We start from the raw sequence: 19,042 nt of genomic DNA, 5'->3' as shown, positions 1-19,042 counted from the left end.
TGTTTTGTTTTGTTGCTTTTTGCTTGTTTTTGGTATTTTGTTTGTGGAAGATTCCAGCATGATTGGGTGGGAAAAGTCCTAAGTTAGAGACAAAGAAAGGATTTGGGATCCAAAGCTTTTTGTGATGTTGGGCAAGTTGAAAGGAGAGGAGAGAAAGGAAAGCAAAAAGGAGAGGGAGGTAACAGGGGAGAAGGAAAAATAGAAAAAGGAGAGGAGAGAATGAAGAAAAGAAGACAAGGAATTTTCATTGCCTATCTTTTCAGTGCCTCTCTTAGTCTCCCCATTCTCTTCCTTCTTTCCTTCCCTCCTTTCTTCCCTCCTTTCCTTTCTTTCTTCCTTCTTTCCTTCTCTTTGTCTCTCTTTCCTTCCTTCTTCCCCATTCCACTCTTTCCTTCCTTCCTTCTTCCCTCTCACTTTTTTTCCCCATAGCATAATCATTCTCCTCCAGGTTCCCTCACTGAGGTCTATTTCTCTCAGGAAACACCCTATACTCTGAAAAAAAAAATAATAATAAACATTTGCATAGAGCTTTAAGACTTTGCAAAAGCACTTTATGTATATTCTCTCACTGCTCTTCCCAACTCTTTGAGGTAGGTGAGTGCTGTCATTACTCTCATTGTGAAGTTAAGGAAACTGAGGCACATGACTCAGTGGCTGCTGAGAGTCTGAGGCAGAATTCAAACCCAGGCCTTCCTGGCCCTAGTATGCTGCTCTATGGCTCCTCCTCCCCCCATGCCAAGCTCACCTCTCACCTCCTGCCCAGCGCCGGCTTCCACTTGTCCAGTCCAGTTCCAGAAAGTACCAGTGGGCCACTTGCTTTCAGAAGGCACAGAAAGTGCTCCCCACAGCTAAGAATTGTATTTAAATAGACACCGAGTCTTAACTTCAAAGAATGGTGCTCAGGAACAGTGACATTCCAGCTCTGAGACAGGCTGCCATGCTATGGGAAGGGAGGACTGAGGGACCAGATAAGGAGGAAATCCTCACCTCCGACTTCTAGGGTAAAGTCCCAAAGGCCCGTCATGACCGGCGCCTGCCCAGTCCATTTGCTTGTTGTTCAAGGACCTGTATGGTTCCTCCCTTTTGATTAGGGGTGGGATGTACCAAAGCATCAGGGTCAGGCAACACTGAACCCCGGGCCTCCTAAGCTAAATCCCTGGTGGCCAAGGTTAGGGGGTACTGGGGAGCTGAGAGATGAGAGGGTCTGTGGGGGAAGAAGCGCTGAATCTGGAGTCAGAGGAATGAGATGCTCACTCCCTGTGTGACCTTTGATCCTTGGTTCCATCTCCAGCACTCCCCTCCCTCCCCTCCTCTGGGGACCAACCGCTCTTCTCTCCCTCCTGCATCTTCAATCCGCTCTTTTCCACTATGTTCAGATATTAAATCCATCCTGAAAAAAGACTTGCTCACGCCTTCTGTGCGACCTTTAGCAGCATCTTGGCTTAGTGGAAAAGGCCGTAGACTTGGAATCAGGACCCAAATCAAATCTTTCTCAGGCCAGTTGGGTGACCTGGAGCCGTTACTTTGTCTGCCTCAGTTTACTCATATGTAAAGTGTATATACTTTAATATGTATTATTATGTATGTTATAATAACAGGAGGATAACAGTCGCCCAAACACAGGTGTCCCCTAAAGCTCACTTACAGAGTCGTTCATCGGGCTCGGCACCCGTAGGAAGTTCACAAATACTTGTTGCTTGATATTTAGAACCTTCGACGTCTCTTCATTTACTGATGAGAAAAGTGAGGTTTAGGGAAATGAAGGATTTGTCCAGGTCACACAGCCAGTAAGTGACTTGGAAAGCACTTTGCGTATATATTCGAATTGCATTTGATGCAACTTTTGAGCCCAGCTTTGTCTGGTTCAACTCCTGCCCGCTATGCTACCTCAGAGCAGGGGGTCTTCACCTGAGAAACGCAAACTTTGTGCATACAACATACATGCACAATCTGTGTGTGTACATACATATATACTGATATAACTGATTTCTTTCGTATCATAATGTGTTTCATATATTTAAAAACATTATTCTGAGAAAGGCTCCCGGGGTTTCTCCCGACTGTTAAAAGGGTCCAGAACACAAAAAAAGGGTGAGAACCCTCGCTCCAGAGCCAGCTATCACAACCGCATGAGTGTCTTCATCATTCTTCAAGCAAAGGGTGATGGGGGACCCCGCAGAGTTGGGGGTAAAATGGACTAAAATCTGGGCTTTCAAGATGACTTGGGGAAGTGGGGACCAATGAGAAGATCCCTAGGATCCCGTCCTGGGCTTCCCTGTTGCCTTCCTACGCGGCTCATGGCCTTCCTTGCTACTCCTGCCTCCTCCACACTTGCCCAAACTTCACCATCCTTCAGAGTCCGACTCCGCGGCCTCCGCTGGGAAGCCTTTCTCCGTATCTGAGCTCAGCCTTTCCTCCTTCCGCAGGGCCTCTGTATTATCTGTCTCTGGTATGTGTTGAACTAAGCCCCCAAGTACAGTAGAAATCAGGGCTGCGGGGCTGCGGGAAGAGACGGGGAGAGGAGAGAGACGGGCCTTTTCAGGTCCTTCTGGTTTCAGAACTTCAGAAGAGAAAAGTTGCCCCGGCGCCTTTCTGCGGGCCACTGAAGGGGGCGAGAGACTTGGCAAAGAAGGCAACAAGCGAGCCTCGGCCCTTCCGCAGTTACTAGATATTGTAGGGAATCCGGGGGCGAGCCCTGAATCTCCGTCTCTCTCACTCTCATCACTGCTTCCGAAAGGAAACCCTGCCCCGTACTGCCAGGCAGAGCTTCTCCAAGGTGCATGTCCCCCGGCTTCTGTTACTCTTTTGACTTGGACAAATGAATCTCTTTAAATTTGCCATCTGTGTTCGTCGCAGAACTGCTATTTGTCGGGAAGGGTTCTTCATGTTCAAGCTTGGGGTCTCCTTTTACCATTGAGAAACAGCGATCAGGCGTCGGGATGAACCTTGATGACTTCCCCAAGACCAGCAATATTTAAGGAAACAGATAAACAGAATTCAAGCCCATGTCTCTGTGGAAAACAGAATGGCTCCGACATTTGCCTTCCCTTGCTGGCAAGAATTAGTTGGGGGGGAGAAAGGAAGAGAGGGAGGGTGGGGGAAAAAGGAGGGAGGAAGGGAGGAGGGAGGGAAAAGGAGAGAGAGAGAAGGAGGGAGGGAGAAAGGGAGGGAAGGAGGAAAAAAAGGAGGGAGAGGCAGACAAAGAGCCCATTCTGGCTTCCTTGTGAACTAGTTGCAACCCCCCACTTACCCACCCTGTAACTTCAGTAGAATAAAAGCTCTTGAGGAGCGATTGTTTTCCTCTTAGCTATAGAACCCTCGAAACCCGCCTTTCCCAGAACAAGAACTTTAATGCGTGTTTTTTTAATGGAATAAAGTTGGAAATCAGACTCCAAAGAGGCCCTGGGGCCGTTAATGCCCGCCTTCCCCTAGTAAGTCAGAAGACTCTGCTGTCATCCAAAAGCCTTTTATTAAGCATCTCCTTTTGTTCAGTGTCTGCAGAGGCTGAGACACTGCCTGGAGCGCTGCTGTCTGGGACTGAAAACACAGAGCCTGGTTCCGACCCAGAGCCTGGTTCCGACCCAGAGCCGCCCCGTGGGTCACAGAACTGTGGTCAGCTTGAAGATGTGGAACAAGCCTCGGCAGAAGCATGTGCCAAGGGTCCCACCTGTTCCACAAGGTCCCCTGAGAGCCAGTCTGGTCGAGACCAGGGAATCCAAGAGATGAAGCCGGACTGAGACCCCCCGTGGCCAGCCGGACTGAGACCCCCCGTGGCCAGCCGGACTGAGACCCCCCCGTGGCCAGCCGGACTGAGACCCCCCGTGGCCAGCCGGACTGAGACCCCCTGTGGCCAGCCGGACTGAGACCCCCTTCACCCCCGTTTGCTTTCCATGCCAGTTGTTGTTTTCTTCCTCCAAAATTTTCCTTCTCCTTATCAGGAAATCAACCACAGACCTTAAGTTCCCATGAGCCGGGTGCCCTGCCCAAGGAGTTCCCACTCAGACTCTCTCACACATCCCAGCACAGAACGAGCTTTGGCCAAGTGGTCCTGAGGGGATGGGGGGTGGAGATCAAGGCCAGGGGTATGTGGGGGGGAGGATGGGGAGGTGAAAGGAAGGAGCAGAGGGAGCGAAATGAGAAGGGAGAAGAGGGAACAGAACCACGGAGAAAGAGGAAGAGAGTGAGCAGGAGGAGAGAAAGAGGACAGAGGGAGGAAGAGGGATGGAGGAGGGAGGAAAGTTTCCAGCAACTAAGGAGGGGTTAAATTTTTTTTTTTTTTTTTTTTTATATCTCCAGCTCTCAGTACAGTGTCTGGCACTTAGTAGGTGCTTAATAACAAATGTTTCTTGACTCAACACATGATATTCCCAAGCCTGGCACTTAGTAGGTACTTAATAACAAATGTTTCTTGACTCAACACATGATATTCCCAAGCCTGGCACGGGGCCTGGCACATAGTAGGTATTTAATGATAAATGCTTCTTGACTAGACACAGGATATCCTAAGTTAATAAAGTGCCTGCACTTAGTAGGTCTTTAATGATAAATGCTTCTTGACTGGACACATGATATTCCCAAACCTGGCACAGGGCCTGGCACATAGTAGGTGCTTAATAACAAATGCTTCTTGACTGAACACATGTTATTCCCAAGCCTGGAACTTAGTAGGTATTTAATCATAAATGTTTCTTGACTGGACATATGATATTCCCAAGCCTGGCACAGCGCCTGGCACTTAGTAGGTATTTAATGATAAATGCTTCTTGGACACAGGCTATCCCCACGGCACCCGGCACACCCACAGTAGGCACTTAATGATGACCAGATGACTGGCTCTTTGTCATTTCTGCTAGAGTTTTGTCCAAGAGTGGATTGGACAGAAGAGCCCCGGGGCTATCCTGGGATTCTGAAAAGGCGGGAAGTGGGCAGGGAGGGAGAGCAGTGCGAAGGGGAAGCAGAGGAGAGAAAGCAGGACAGGAGGAAGTGGTGACAGGGGAGGGAAGCTGGGGCGGGTTGGCGGGAAGGTCGGGCGCTGGGAGCCTGGGGCGGGCGGGGGTCTCTCACACCTGGTTCGGGCTATGCAGCCACTGGATTTCCTCCTGAGATCCTGGGATTGTGAGGGCTCCAAAAAGGGAGGGAAGGGGAGAATGGCCAGGGAGCCCCGGAGGTCACGTAGGGAGGGGAGAGGGGGAGCCGGACCGGGGCCACGGCCTCCTGCCCGCCCGAGGCTCCCCAGCCACACGCTCTCCTCGAGGACCCTCTCCTGGCAGATCAGGCTCACACCTAGAACCCACCCAGGTGAACTCCCCCTCTCCCCCCAGAAGAGCAGCCTTGGCCACTTAAACTCCATTTGTCCCAAAAGTCCAAGGGAAGAGTGCTAGAGATGGGAGAAGCTTCCCGGCTTCAGGGGTCCCAGGGCGCCCATCCCTCGAGCCGGAGGCGGCGCCCACTCCTGGATGAGCTGGGGCTGGGCGGCGGAGAAAGACTCGGGGGGCCGGGGCCCTGCTCCTGGGGCGCCTCCGGAGGCGGGCTAGCTGAAGGGTTTCACCAGCTTCATGGCGGCGTAGTTCTGGAGGGAGAGAAGGGCAAGAAACAGAGGATGGCAGGGAGCCTCAGCTGGGAGGGGTCCCTGTGAGCGTCACGTGACCGGGCTGGACCAGAAGCCTCTGGGGCTCCCTGTAGAGCCAGACCCCACGAGAGCATCCCTGGGAGCGTCGTGGAAGCGAAGGGGAAGTGGGACGGGCCTGAGATCGGTTCTGGAGGCTGTTCCCAGACAGGGAAGGGGGAAGGCATTCTCTCCAGCTCCCTCTGGGAATGGGGAATCTGTATTTCAGGGCACAGAGTCAGAGCTAGAACAGACCCATTTCACAGGGGAGAAAACAGGCCCGGACAGCGAATGTCTGAGGCAGGATTGGAACTCGGGTCTCCTCCGGGCCTAACAGTTCCAGCTGTTTGATTTACAAGGACTGCGCCTTCTATCTGCGGTCCTGCTCCTGCCGCCCCCTCACCTGCCCCAGCTCCCTGCAGAGGAGCAGCCCCCAACTTCCCATCAGCCCGCCACAGCTAAGCCCCATTGTGGTTCCAAAGCCTCTTCCTTCAGGAAGTCTTCCTTGATTGGCCCTGCAGTATTTGGGGCTCACAGCACAGATCTCAATCCCTCTTTATTTTGAGGGGGGGCGTGTTTCTGCTTCCTAGATCTTTTAGAAACATGTCTCAAGCCCTCCATATTAAGGCAAGAGCTGCCCAGGACAGAGACTGCGTCTCCCCTTCCCAGCAAGAGCCCTTAAGGATGGGGACTCCTTTTTCCTACCTCCCCGTGGGTCCCCTGTATCCCGTCTGCCCATAATGAGGGGCGGCTCTGCCGTCCCTACTCTCCGCCCAGGAGCTGGAGGGGAAGAGGCAACCCCCCTCTTCCCCAGCTCCATCCCTGGAAACCCGGAGGGCTCGGCTTCAAAGGCTGGGGGAGAAGGGGGGGTCCAGGGGAGTAGAGGAGCCGAAGACTCCCTGGATGGGAGCCCCCTGTCCCGGGACCGGCCCCAGAGAAAGCAATCCCAAACGCTGATGCCCTTTATTAGCCCGGGCCTGCCAGCCTGGCCAGCATCCCCTGCTCCGTCCCTCCCCCCCGGCACTGGGGGCCTCTAATTGGGACAGGATGTTCTCTGAGCCTGTCCCCGGGAAAGCCAATGCTGGATCAGAACCCCCGGCCCCTTGGCCAAGCTTCCCCACCCCCCTGCCGCCACGGCCCCTCCCCAGGACTGGGGGGAAGGGGGGTGCGAATGATGAGTGGAATCCAACCAGACTGCCTGGAGCTGTCGATTTTCCCCAGCCCCGTTCCCTTCAGAGTGAGGTTTCCCAACTGGACCAGAGCCCGGGCTGGCTGGAGCCAGTGGGGAAAAGTCCAGAGGGGCGAGGGGGGAAATCCCCTGAAGCTGAGGTCTGGGTTCAAATCCTGATCCTGTCAACAACCTGCTGCTCCATGACAGCTCTTGGTCAAGCCCCTTCCCCTCTCTGGTCCCAGGATGTGCTGGCAAATGGGAGACTTGAATTCTGACCTCAAAAGCTCTTTTTGGCTCCGAGGCTTCTCTGTCCCCGGTGCCTGGACTCCCACAAGACCCACAGGGTACTGTAGAGAAGGGCACCAGCCCCCTCATCCTGTCCTGATTAACTACCTGATTAACCAGGGGCTCCCAGAAGGCAGAGCTACGTCTTCCCCTTCACCTACAGGAGGCTCCTCAAGGGCAGAGTCTCCCCACTCCAAGCGGAGGCTACAGCTCCTCCATCACACCCTGTCTTCCCCGGCCTCTCTCCCTGGACTCCCTCCCCCAACCCCTGCCAGCTCAGGGCTCCTTCCTTCCCCTCCCCAACCCACTCAGGATGAAGGAGGCTCTGACTACAGTGGTTCATGTCCCCCTCTCCCAGGCCCCTCCCTCAACTTCCCTGCCCCCCCCAAGCTCCTTACCGGGAAAGCATAAATGAAGATTCCAAGGAAAAGGAGCAGGATGAAGAGGATGATGAAGAGGATGATGAAGCACCTGAACCTCCGCCAGATGATGTATCTCATTGTTTTATACGGGGATGTGAACCAGAGGAAGGATGTGTCTGGCCGCCTGTAACACAAAGGGTGAGTCAAACAGCTGCCCCCAGGGAAGCCCAGGTCCGGGCTGAGGTGGGGCTGAGAAGGCGGGGGGGGGCTGGATCCCAGAAACAGGAGAGAAAGCCCAGGCACTGTGGCGAGGGACCAGCAGCCTCCAGGTCTTTTGGTGGTGTCTCTTCCTATTAGATAATGAACTTTCTGAGGGGGGGCGCTATTTGCACCTACCCCCAACACTCAGCTAAGGACCAGGCCCCATGTCAGTGACTAATCAATACTTGTTGGCTGGCTGTGGGTGGAGACGGCATGCTGCAGTGAGGAGTGATAGATCTGGAATCAAGGAACCTGGGTTCAAATGCCACTTCTGATGCTTACTTTCTATAAGTCATTCTGCTGTGGGGTTCCCTTTCCTCATTTGTAGAAGGAGAGGACTTCTGAGCCCTGAATTCTCTGATGTCTTCTCTCTCACTCACAGGAGGCTCCTGAAGGATGGAGTCTCCCCAGTCTAAGCAGGGGCTCCCAGAGGGCCATCCCGGGCCGTTCTCTGGAGCTCTCCGTAATGGGGAAATAGAGAGAGGGACCCAGCAGCCCAATGAGCGGGCCAGCAAGGCTCTCAGTCCCAGCCAGACAAATGAGAGGGACCAAGCGCTTTCAGCTTTGTGATGATCAAAGGGCAAAGATCAAGGTTCTAGTCACAATTTCCACCCCTGACCAATAACTGTGTGACCGTGGTAAGCCACAAATTTCTCTGGCTCCTCCTCTGTACAATGGATTTCTTAGACCTAGTCTGGTAACTACTGCCCACTTCCCTCGGGGACTACCATGGTTTTTCTCTGGCCCTTTTCCTGACCATCCAAAAGGATGTGTCCGGCCCAAAACTACCCACGTACCCCAACAAGGAACACAAAGGAGCTGAGGTTTAAGTGCAGATAAATCTCTTACTTTGGATCCTCCAGCTTGGGGTTCATGTTGGGTTCATCACGGCCCACCCCAGCAGGCCGTTCTTCATGTTCTGACTCGGAAACAATTTCCAAAGTCATTTCCAACTTGCCCTGTAGAAACAAGAGGGATCTGGTTAGGGTTGGGAAGGCGCCTGTTTGACCACACAAGGAGAGAGTAGGGAGCGAGTTGATCCGAGGACACATGGTGAGGGACTAGCTGGGAAGCAGAGCAGTCCCATGAAAAGAGAGCTAGGTTTGAGCCTCATCTCTGCCATCTCCAGCCGCGAGATCTCAGATGAATCACTTGAGAATATCAAGCCTCCTGGCCCCAATAATCCAAGTCTTCAGGACTCTTCCAAGAGGGCTAAATTGTCAGGTAAAGCCAAAAAGGTCTTTTAACCATCAAGTGTTGGAGACAGAGGAGACCTTAGGACACAAAACATCCTAACCCGAAACTACTACAGAACGAAGAACATGGAGCCAATAATAAAGTGTTAGAATTGAGAAACTCTGGGGGCAGCTCAGTGGCGCAGTGGATAGAGCACCAGCCTTGAATTCAGGAGGACCCGAGTTCAAATCTAGTCTCAGACACTTAACATTTCCTAGCTGTGTGACCCTGGGCAAGTCACTTAACCCCAGTCTCAGAAAAAAAAAAAAAAAAAAGAAAAAAAAAAAGAGAGATTGAGAGAGAGAGAGAGAGAGAGAGAGAGAGAGGGAGGGAGGGAGGGGGAGGGAGGGAGGGAGGGAGAGAAACTCTGCCCCCTTCCCTGAACTTCAAGGTCAGAGCCAGAAGGGTCTGTGAACATAGAACATCAGAGACCTGGAAGGGATCTTTGAGACCCTTTTAAAGAGCAACAGAGCAAAAATAGAAGAGGACCTTCAGGTCACCCAGATGAGAGAGTAAGGGTAAACTCTGGTCCTCTGACTCCAACGTAGCAGTTTTCCTACCATACTACACTCAGCTTCCACCCATTGCTGTTGAAGAGTTAAAGAGCCATAGATTCAATACTTGCTATGGGCCAGAAGCTGGGCGCTTCTGATGCAAAAAATAAAAAATAAATAAATGAACTAGTGCTTATTCTCACAGAGTTTCCATCCCACAGGTAAGTATTTGGAGGGAAAGAATGCAGGTAATAGCCTGGTAACTCCTTCAGATTGGCGATTCATTTTAGCAAAACCTCAGGGCTCCAACAGTCCTGTTGTTTTGCACACAGTAAGTGCTTAATCAATGCTTACTGTGCTGGACTGCCCAGTACCTGTGGCCTAATAACCTTTAAGCCTCTCTCAGCTCCCGCAGCTCCTTCTTCTATTGACAAGTTTCTCCTGGGGACCTCCACTTTGAGGAGGGGCCCACACCGTCCCTATCCCCCTTCCTCTGTGGCTCCCTTTTATGTGTTGGGAGAAGAAATTAGAATATAAGTTCCGTGAGAGCAGGAACCATCCTTGCTTTTTCTCGTATTTGTATTTCTAGAACTTAACACAGTGGCACACGGTAAGCCTTGCTGGCAGACGGCCCTGTGCCTGGGTAGATGGAAAGGTGGTGCAAAGACGGCCATAATGGCAGCACTAATGGGCATTTCCCCCAATCACAACACTGCCAACCCAGAGAAAGGCAGAAAAAACTCACTGCAAGTGTCCTTTTCTCTTCTAGATCCACTGTGCAGGGCCACCAGCCCTTCACTGACTTCTGCTCAAAAAGGGACACAAAGCTTTCTGGGTGGAAGACATCGTCCAACTGGTCCAGGGAGCACTTTTCGGCGGTCTTGGCCGGCTTGGGCATCCGATGGAGATCCAGCTGAAGGGAACCTGAAATGGATACAGAGTTCATTAGTTCAGGGTTTCCTTAGGAGGCAAGGATACAGTGGGACACTGGTTAAGTGAAAGAAGGAGGAAGGAAAGGAGGGAGGGAAAGAAGAAGGAAGGAAGGAAGGAAGGAAGGAAGGAAGGAAGGAAGGAAGGAAGGAAGGAAGGAAGGAAGGAAGGAAGGAAGGAAGGAAGGAAGGAAGGAAGGAAGGAAGGAAGGAAGGAAGGAAGGAAGGAAGGAAGGAAGGAAGGAAGGAAGGAAGGAAGGAAGGAAGGAAGGAAGGAAGGAAGGAAGGAAGGAAGGAAGGAAGGAAGAAAGGAAGGAAGAAAAGGGAAAGGAAGGAAGGAAGAAAAGGGAAAGGAAGGAAGGGAGGGAGGGAGGGAGGGAGAAAAAAGTTGCTTCTCCACTTACCATCTGGTCTGGTCATCCATCTACCTGCATCTCCTACTCCTATTCCATAACTATTTCTTTATATGCCTTACTATCCATCCACTTATCCATGATAAGATCACAGCTCAAGAGCTACAAGAGACCATCTTGCCCAATCCCTTCACTTTACAGGTGAGGAAACTGAGATCCATAAAGGTTAAATAACTGTATGACATAAAGCTAATAAACCACAAGAGGCAGGGTTTGAACTTAGCAGTCAGTGCCTTTTCCATTGGACTGTGTTGCCTCATCCACCTCTCTATCATCCATCCTTCCATCCCCCCCATGATTCCACTTATCTCTTTACAGCATACTTGTCTACCCACCTGTTAATTCACTTAGTAAGTGTCCAGGCACTGGGTTAAGTGCTATAGATAAAAAAAGAGGTAAAAGATAGTCCCTGCCCTCAAGGAGCTTACAGTCTAGTAGAGGAGTCAATAAGGCAAACAAATATGTACAAATAAGCTATACACAGGAGAAATAGGAAAAAATAAAGGAAGGAAGGCACTAGAATTAAGAAGGAGATTGAGAAAGACCCATCTTTGCCTCCATTTACCCACTTAATTAAGAGGAATGATGGGAACTATGGAAGGAAGTCACTACTACTTAGTAGAATTTATGATGGAGAAAGAAAAGAAATCTGGCCTTAAATAGTTTGACATACACCTAGATTTGAAAGAAGCAAGTTTCAGAGAGCAGAGGAAAGACAGGAAGCATCTCATGGGTGACAAAAGTTCAAAAAGGAGAAGGAGGAGGAGGATGAAGAGGAGGAGAAGAGAGAGGAGAGGAGAAGAGAGCAAAACTATCCACACAAAGGGCTATAAAATTATTCCTATTTACCCAGCAATACCACTAGTAGCTCTGTACCCTAAGGAGATCAAGGAAAAAGGAAAAGGGCCTATTTGTACAAAGGTATTTATAGCAGCTCCTTCTGTGGTAGTAAGGAATTGGAAATTGAAAGTATGGCCATCACTTGGGGAATGGATGACCAAGTGGTGGTATCTGAGTGCAATGGAATATGACTGTGCTATAAAAATATTACCAGGATGGCTAATGGATAAACCAGAGAAGTTTATATGAACTGATGCAAAATGCAGTAAGCAGAACCAAGAGAACACTGTACAGAGTAATGGCGATATCGTAGCAATTATCACTACAGAAGCTTAGCTATACAATGACTCTAGACAATTTTGAAGGACTCATGATAAAAAATTTTTTAAAATGCCATTTACCTCCAGACTCTGAACGCAGGCTGACATTTTTTTTACCTTCCTTTTCTTGCTTCCCATCCACTCAAGACAGCTAATGTACAAGTTAGTTTTACACAACTTTATATGTAATGGATAGTGTATCTCTTGCTTTATCAATGAATGGAAGAAGGGTGAAGAAAGAGAGAAGTTGGAACTGAAAACAAGTATAAAAAAATAAAAGCAAGCAGAGCAGTATTGTTCACAGAATGAATGGAGGAAACTGGAACGGTAAGAAGAAGCCAGGTTATTTTGTGATAAAAGTAGGAAGATGATGATCCTGTCCTAGGCGGGTGACAATGGAAATAGAGAGGAGCAAATGGATACCTTGATTATCACAGAGGCAGAAATGACAGAAGCAGATAACACGATTGGCTGGAGGGGGTGATGAGGAAGGAAGGATAACCAATGATAATCCAAACTTTCCAACAAAGATACTCGAGCAAATGGTACGGAATCGGAATAAAGGTCTGTGTGCAAAGATGTCAGGTCTGGCTCAGTTTTAGATCTCAGACCATCTGTTTAGAGGCAAATATAACTTTAGAGATCATCAATACAACACCTTCCACTTTGTAGATGGAGAAACGGAGGCAAAGTACAACAAATGATTTGCCCAGAGTCGCACAAATGAAAGAGACTGCTTTCAAATCCAGGTCTCTGCACTCCAGGCTCAGAGCTCCTTCCTCTGTCCCACAATAGTCTCCTATGCAGAACGTGAGGGAGGGGAGACTGGTTGAAATCATGGGAGATCATGGACTTTCCTAGGGAAGGAACTGAAGAGAGAAAAGGATGGAGGCCAGAACGTCCCCCTTAAGAAAAGACTGGACAGTAAGGGAGGAGAGTAGCCTGTTCTTAGAGAAGCTAGCAATGGAAGAGTGAGGGGAAATGGGAGGGGATCAGCTACAGAGGGCAGGGGACAGAACATTGGACTTAGAATCACTTGGATCTGAATTCAAATGTGGATTCAGATATTTTACTACCTGTATGACCCTGGGCAATTCACTGCTTACACTCAGGCTTCCAGGCCCACTACCATGGCTCTCTCAAAAATCACCAGTAAGTGTCTCATTGCCAAATACACCTCTCTCAGCCTCAGTTTCACCAATATGTAAAGTGGGGATAATAATGGCTTCCAGGATGGTGGCAAGAATAAAATGAGATATTTGTAAAGTGCAATAGCAAAGTTAGCTGTTATTATTCTCATCATCACATCCAGGCAAGAAAAGCCAAGGGAAGAGGATTTCGTTTTGTTTTTGTAGAATTGAAGGCAAGGGAAGAAATAGCACCTGAAGATGTAGAGGATACAGAGGAGATGGGAAGCCTGTTCTCCGCAACAGTTTGGGAAGGACATTGATGGAGAGTGTCCAGAAGATGTTGGAGGCCCTACACTTTGGCCATGTGGGGAAGGGCTGAAAAGAGAGAGCATGCTCACCCCAGAGGAGAGAAGTGGGGGGATGTAGTGCCTTCCCTCAAGTTCATAAAGAGTTATGTTGGGAGAGGGAGAAACTTGCTCTGCTTGGATCTCAAGACCAAGACCAGGAGCAATTGGAGGAAGCTGAAAGTTGCAAAGAGGCAAAAATGTAGGTTTGATGTTAGGGAGACAATTAGGGCCTCATCCAAAGTGGAAGACGTAGCAGTCTTCCCCTTACTGGGGGACCACAGTTAAGTGTGATGGGGTGAGGATAGACGAGGTGGCAGCTAAGAACCTCTACCTGTGAAATGCTGGGATTCTGGGGAAGTAGGGGCTCCAGTCTTGTTTTCCAGACATCCTGTCCTACTGTACATTGCATAGTAGGCACTTAATAAGTGATTACTGAAGTGAATTGATTTACTTTATATGATCTTGCCCTTTCCCTCCTTAAGAGCCTTCTGTGATTCCTTCTTGCTTCTAGGACATTTCTTGTGAAAAATCCCACTTACCCAAATAATCATCGAAGGAGAACTTGTCATTGTCCCAGATCTGGAATATGACATTGGCGGGAATCTTGCTTTCTTTCTTGTCCAGATTCCAAAAGCGCTCCTGTAACCGCCACCAGGGGAGCAGAAAGAGAGAGTCAGACCCGGCCCGGCGTTTCCTTGGTGCTGGAGAACCATGCGAGAGGGAGGGGGCTCCAGCGGCAGCGGGGCAGAGAAAAGAAGGAAGAGGGTCCCAGTGGGAAGCAGGCTGCCCCCGGCCAGACTCCGAGAGCGCAGGGGACCAGAGCGCTGGGAAGGGACTGAACAAGGGCCGCCAAATGGCAGGGGAGGTTCAGCCTCCCAACAAGCTGATGGCAAGGCAGCCTGCTTTCTGTGTTTTGTCACTCTATCCCCACGACTGATAGACTCCAATGAGGCTGTGATCTCATCCATGGGGTCTCTCACTGCAAGGTTCAGACTGCAACCCATCCTCTCCTCATTCTGCCTGAGACTTGTCCTCTGACTCCCTCAAATCTCGCACAGGAGGATCACCAGTGCTGACAATGTCGGTATAATATGTGCATTAATCCCATTTTATGGATGTGGAAACTGAGGCTCAGCTACTTGTCCAGGGTCACTCAACTCCCACGTGACAGAGGCAGGATTTTACCAGGAGATTCTTTCCCTACAAGAGGCTTTCTCTGGGCTCTGAGCTCAGAAAAGGGTTTTATTCCAGCAGTAAAAGGCCCCCGAGCTACAGAGCCTGGCCGATGGATACCCTTAGCTCCAGACTGAGGCCGACAACGGTGAATCCCTCACTCTGGCCTCAGCAGTGCCTCGGGCCCCATCTGGCCACATTCTTCCCTCTTTTCTGCCCCCATGCCCGCTCTCCCCCTCAGGGGCCTCAGGCTGGTCGGGCTCCCTCCCGCAGGTGGTTCCCCTCTCTGGCGGGGGTTTTATGGCCAGCTCAGGCCAGTCTGCACTCTAGCCCTCAGGGCGAGTTTTATGGGGCCAGTAATGAACCAGGAGCTCAAACAGTTCCTGGTGGGAGCAGCTGGGATGGGGGGACCCCGCCGAGGGGAATGTGCCCCCGCTTGCCCTGAGCCTGGCGCTCCGCTCATTACCTCTCCCGTCCAGAGGCCTTTTACTAGCTGTTTATTAGATGTGTGGTGCTGGCAGACATGCGGCCTGGGCCCAGGCAGAGTCTGGGCCCAGTGGGTGTGCTGGGCCCCAGGATGGGGGTGGGGGGCTGCTGGCCAAGGAGGAAGGGCTGGGCTTTCAAAGCAAGATCCCGATGCTTCTCTAACTGGCCTCCCCGGGACTGAGGGCATCGGCGCCTTGTTCTGTCCTCCCTGGGCCACATCTGGGGAATGGTGTTCAGGAGGGCCATGGAAACTGTCCAGAGGCGGCCCGCTTGAGGACGAGCCCCATGTCTATGCCAAATGAGATTAGTTAGAGTAATAAAGAGAGAACTCGGTGTTTAAGTAGATACTGGTATCCCCCAAAGCTCTTCTCTCTATTATTTCATTTGATGATTTCATCAGCCCCCATGGATTCAATTATCACCTTTATCTATTCTCAGATCTATCTGTCCAGCCCTGACCTCTCTCCTAACCTCTACTGTCACATTTTCAACTGCCTATTGAACATCTACAGCTGAATGTTCAGTAGGCATCTTAAACTTGAAAGCAGAGCTTATATCTTCCCCCCTCAACTCTAACCCTAACCCTCCCCTCCTCTACCACTTCTTGTATCAATGCAGAGGGCAACGCCATCCTCCAGAGCCCTCCGGCTTCTAATCTAGCAGCATCCTGGACTCCCCACCCTCTCTCTCAACATCCATACACAAGCGTCCACCAAGGCCTGACAATGTCCCCTCTGCAGCATCTTTTGTGGATTTCACCTCTACACCATCTATTGTAGATTTCACGTACACTCCTAGAATCCCTAATAGATTTCACCTCTGCAGCATCTCTTGTAGATTCTATCTCTACATCTCTCATCAATTTCACCTTTGAAGAATCTCTTGTAGATTTCACCTCTATAACACTTCTCATCAATTTCATTCCCCCTTACACACCTCTCATCAATTTTCCCACTGCACCATTTCTTGTAGATTTCACCTCTACAATAGCTCTCATCAATTTCACATACCCCCTTGCAGCTTCTCTCCAATATGGCTCCTTCTCAGTTGTGCTATTCTGACAACTATCCTTATACTGGTCCACAGCCTCATCACCTCATTCCTATATTACTGCAACAGCTGCTGTCGGGGCTGCCTGCCTCAAGGCTCTCCCCACTCCAATCCATTCTTTATTCCACTATCAAATCAATCTCTGTAAAGAACAGATCTGATTCTCTCTCTGTCTCTGTCTCTGTCTCTGTCTGTCTGTCTGTCTGTCTCTCTCTCTCTCTCTCTCTCACACACACACACACACACACACACACACACACACACACACACACACACACAGAGTCACCTTCCAGTGCCTCCCTATTGCTCCAGAGTCAAATATAAAATTCTGTCTGGATTTTAAAGTCCTTCATAATCCGGCCCCATTCTTCCTTATAAGTCTTCTCACATACACTCTGTGATCCAGGGGCACTGGCGCCCATTTCTCAGACAGAACTCTCTCTCTCACTCACTGGCTGTCCCCACACCTGAAATCCTCTCCTTCTCTTCCTTCTCTCCACTTACTGTCTTGTCTCTCTTGGTTCCCTTCAAATCTCACCTAAATCTCATTTTCCTTTCCCGTCTCCTCCTTAATTTCAGTCCCTTCCTCCTACGATTGTCTCAGGATGCTCCAAACCAAACTTAACATCTTTTCTCCACGACAGCTTGTCTTTCAGACATCCCCATTATGGGTACTACCATTTCCCGGTTATCCAGGCTTAAACACCAGCCACATTCTAATACATTATCAGATCCTATTATTTTAAATATATAGGTTTAGGAAAATGCTTGTTAATTGATTTTTTTTTTAAATGCAGTTTGACAGCTCCCTTCTGTCACAAAATTCCTTTTGCGGCTCTTTAGGGATCCCTACTCAAAATGAACCATTCCATATAACATAAGCACCTTCTGATATGCTCCCTTTAAGTTGTTGGATTCGTTTTGGATGTTGTTCTCTGGGCTTCTCTTTCTTTTATCAACATGAGTTTCTAGAAATCTCCCTCCTTTCTCTAAAGGAGAACTTGATGTCCCGGAGAACTGCCCTGAGTAACCCTGAGGTTACGTGACTTATGCAGGGTCCTACAGCCCGGAGGTGTGTCAGGGACAGGGGCTAGTTTTCTCTCAATCGTACTAAGCGCTCTCATTTCTTAGAGTACCAGAATATTCCATGGCATTCATCCATAAGTTTGTCATAGATGGGCTTAGCCAGGTGATGGACAGAACCCGTTTTGCTGCTTTGTCGCTGCATAGTGACCACTGTGACTATTGCTCCTTGTATAGCTAAGCTAAGAGTCACAGAGTGACCCGGCCGGTGACAGAACTGAGCCCTTCCTCCTACACCTTTCTTCCCTCTCGGCCATCTCCAAATGTCACCAGGACTTCTTGCCGCTGGGTCCCTGAGGATGGAGGCCCTGGGGAGCAGTTAACGGCTGTGGGTAGGGGAAGGCCTTGGTCCTCACCCAGGCCCTCAGCCCGGCTCTCCTAGCGTGAGCTGTCAGCCGGCTGTGTCCTTTGGCCCTCCCCCCCCGAGAAAGTCTCTGTGGTCAGAGCCAGGGCCTGGTTGTAGAGACACGGTTCTGGCCAGGCCACAGCAGCCAATAGCCTGAGGGCTGCTGGGGCAGCAATAAAGCGCAGAGAGGAAAAGGTCCCTCTGTCCTCCAGAGTCCGGTCAGTTCGGACTGGCAGCAGGACAAAAGGAACTGGCTAAGCACGCTAACACTGTGAACTATTCCAACCATTCTGGAAAATAGCTTGAGACTATGCAAGGAAAATGTCTCAACGGTTCACAGCCTTTGACCCAGCACTGCTCTACCTCCTGCTGCTGAGTTCCTACCCAGATAATTTAGTGAGGAACAACTTCCAGGACCATCTCCAGTCGTCCGGATCTATGTCTGGCCACGGGACCCGGACGGCCCTGGCGGGATCGTGAGGAGGACGGTCTTGCACAATCACTCAGCTCGTGTCACGGCATCCCCTCCCGTCTCGTTCCTCTTTGAGTTTGAAGAACAAACAATGCTAGGTACGAGGGATACAAAGAAAGGGGAAAGTAATCCCTGCCTTACAGGTGCTTCTGCTCTAATGGGCAGGAATACATACAAACGTATGTGCATTCGTACATATGTGTAATTACACGTGTCCATGTAATGTGGGTGTGGCTGCAGTGCACACGTGGGCCTATAGACCAGAACATACACAATAAACATGGAGTAGGGGAACAGTATCTTGGGGGACGATACTAAGAGCTAACCCCGTCCAGCCCAAATCCACGATCCTCTGAGGAACACAGATGTTCAGGATACACACGAGGACCAGGACCATGATTTCGGTGACAGGGGAAACTTTTAGAAAAGGAGCTCAGTCTGTCAGTGGGTTGGCTCCTGCTCTGCAGCCTGGAGCCCGGAGCCCAGTTACTGTCAGTGATTCTCTGGTCACCCAAGCAGGAGGCATCAAAGCTGGGCCTGACCCCTGAAGTCAGCTCCCTGTCTGGAAGCTGCAGAGACGCACTCAGGGGCTTCCCACGGGAGAACCAGGAGGGCGAAGGGCGGGGGGAGCCGAGGGAGTTTCCAAGGGCCAAAAGCTACCCTGGATCGTGTCTCCTCGGCAGCCTTGCCCATGGAACAAATCTGTCTGTCTCTGTTTCCTCTGCATCTCACTGGACGGCCTCAAAATGTTCGGGAAGCGTGAGGACCTGGGTCCTTCAGGAGAGAGGGCGGCGAGACAGCAGCAGGGTCCCCAGGGAGTCAGCCACTCGGGCGTGGAGGGCAGACTGCTCCAGCTCATGCGCCAATTTTAGGCAACCGTTCCCGGCGCCTCGGAAGGAAAGAAAGGAGGGAGCGGGATCTCGGGGAAGAACGGTCTTGGTCAGAGGAGCCGGATGAAGGTGCTGGGTTCTGGGGGCCAAAAACAGAGGCCCAGAGGCTGTAATTAGCCTCACGATGATAGCTCGGGACACGGGGAAGA

General features: G+C 50.6%; 1 protein-coding gene across 1 annotated transcript in view; it reads right to left on the bottom strand.

Annotated features, from left to right (window-relative positions):
* Positions 1-3,450: 3,450 nt before the first annotated feature.
* DYSF (dysferlin) overlaps positions 3,451-19,042 on the bottom strand; it is a 233,162-nt gene continuing 217,570 nt past the window's right edge. The window contains 5 exon segments of the mRNA XM_074285534.1: positions 3,451-5,569; positions 7,460-7,607; positions 8,534-8,643; positions 10,160-10,338; positions 13,933-14,032. Coding sequence (XP_074141635.1) covers positions 5,531-5,569; positions 7,460-7,607; positions 8,534-8,643; positions 10,160-10,338; positions 13,933-14,032 — 576 coding nt within the window. The 3' untranslated portion in view covers positions 3,451-5,530.

The sequence above is a fragment of the Sminthopsis crassicaudata genome, chromosome 2, assembly GCF_048593235.1.
Source record: "Sminthopsis crassicaudata isolate SCR6 chromosome 2, ASM4859323v1, whole genome shotgun sequence".
Lineage (NCBI taxonomy): Eukaryota > Metazoa > Chordata > Mammalia > Dasyuromorphia > Dasyuridae > Sminthopsis > Sminthopsis crassicaudata.
Note: the sequence above shows the minus strand (reverse complement) of the source record. Positions and strands in the feature narration are given on the sequence as shown.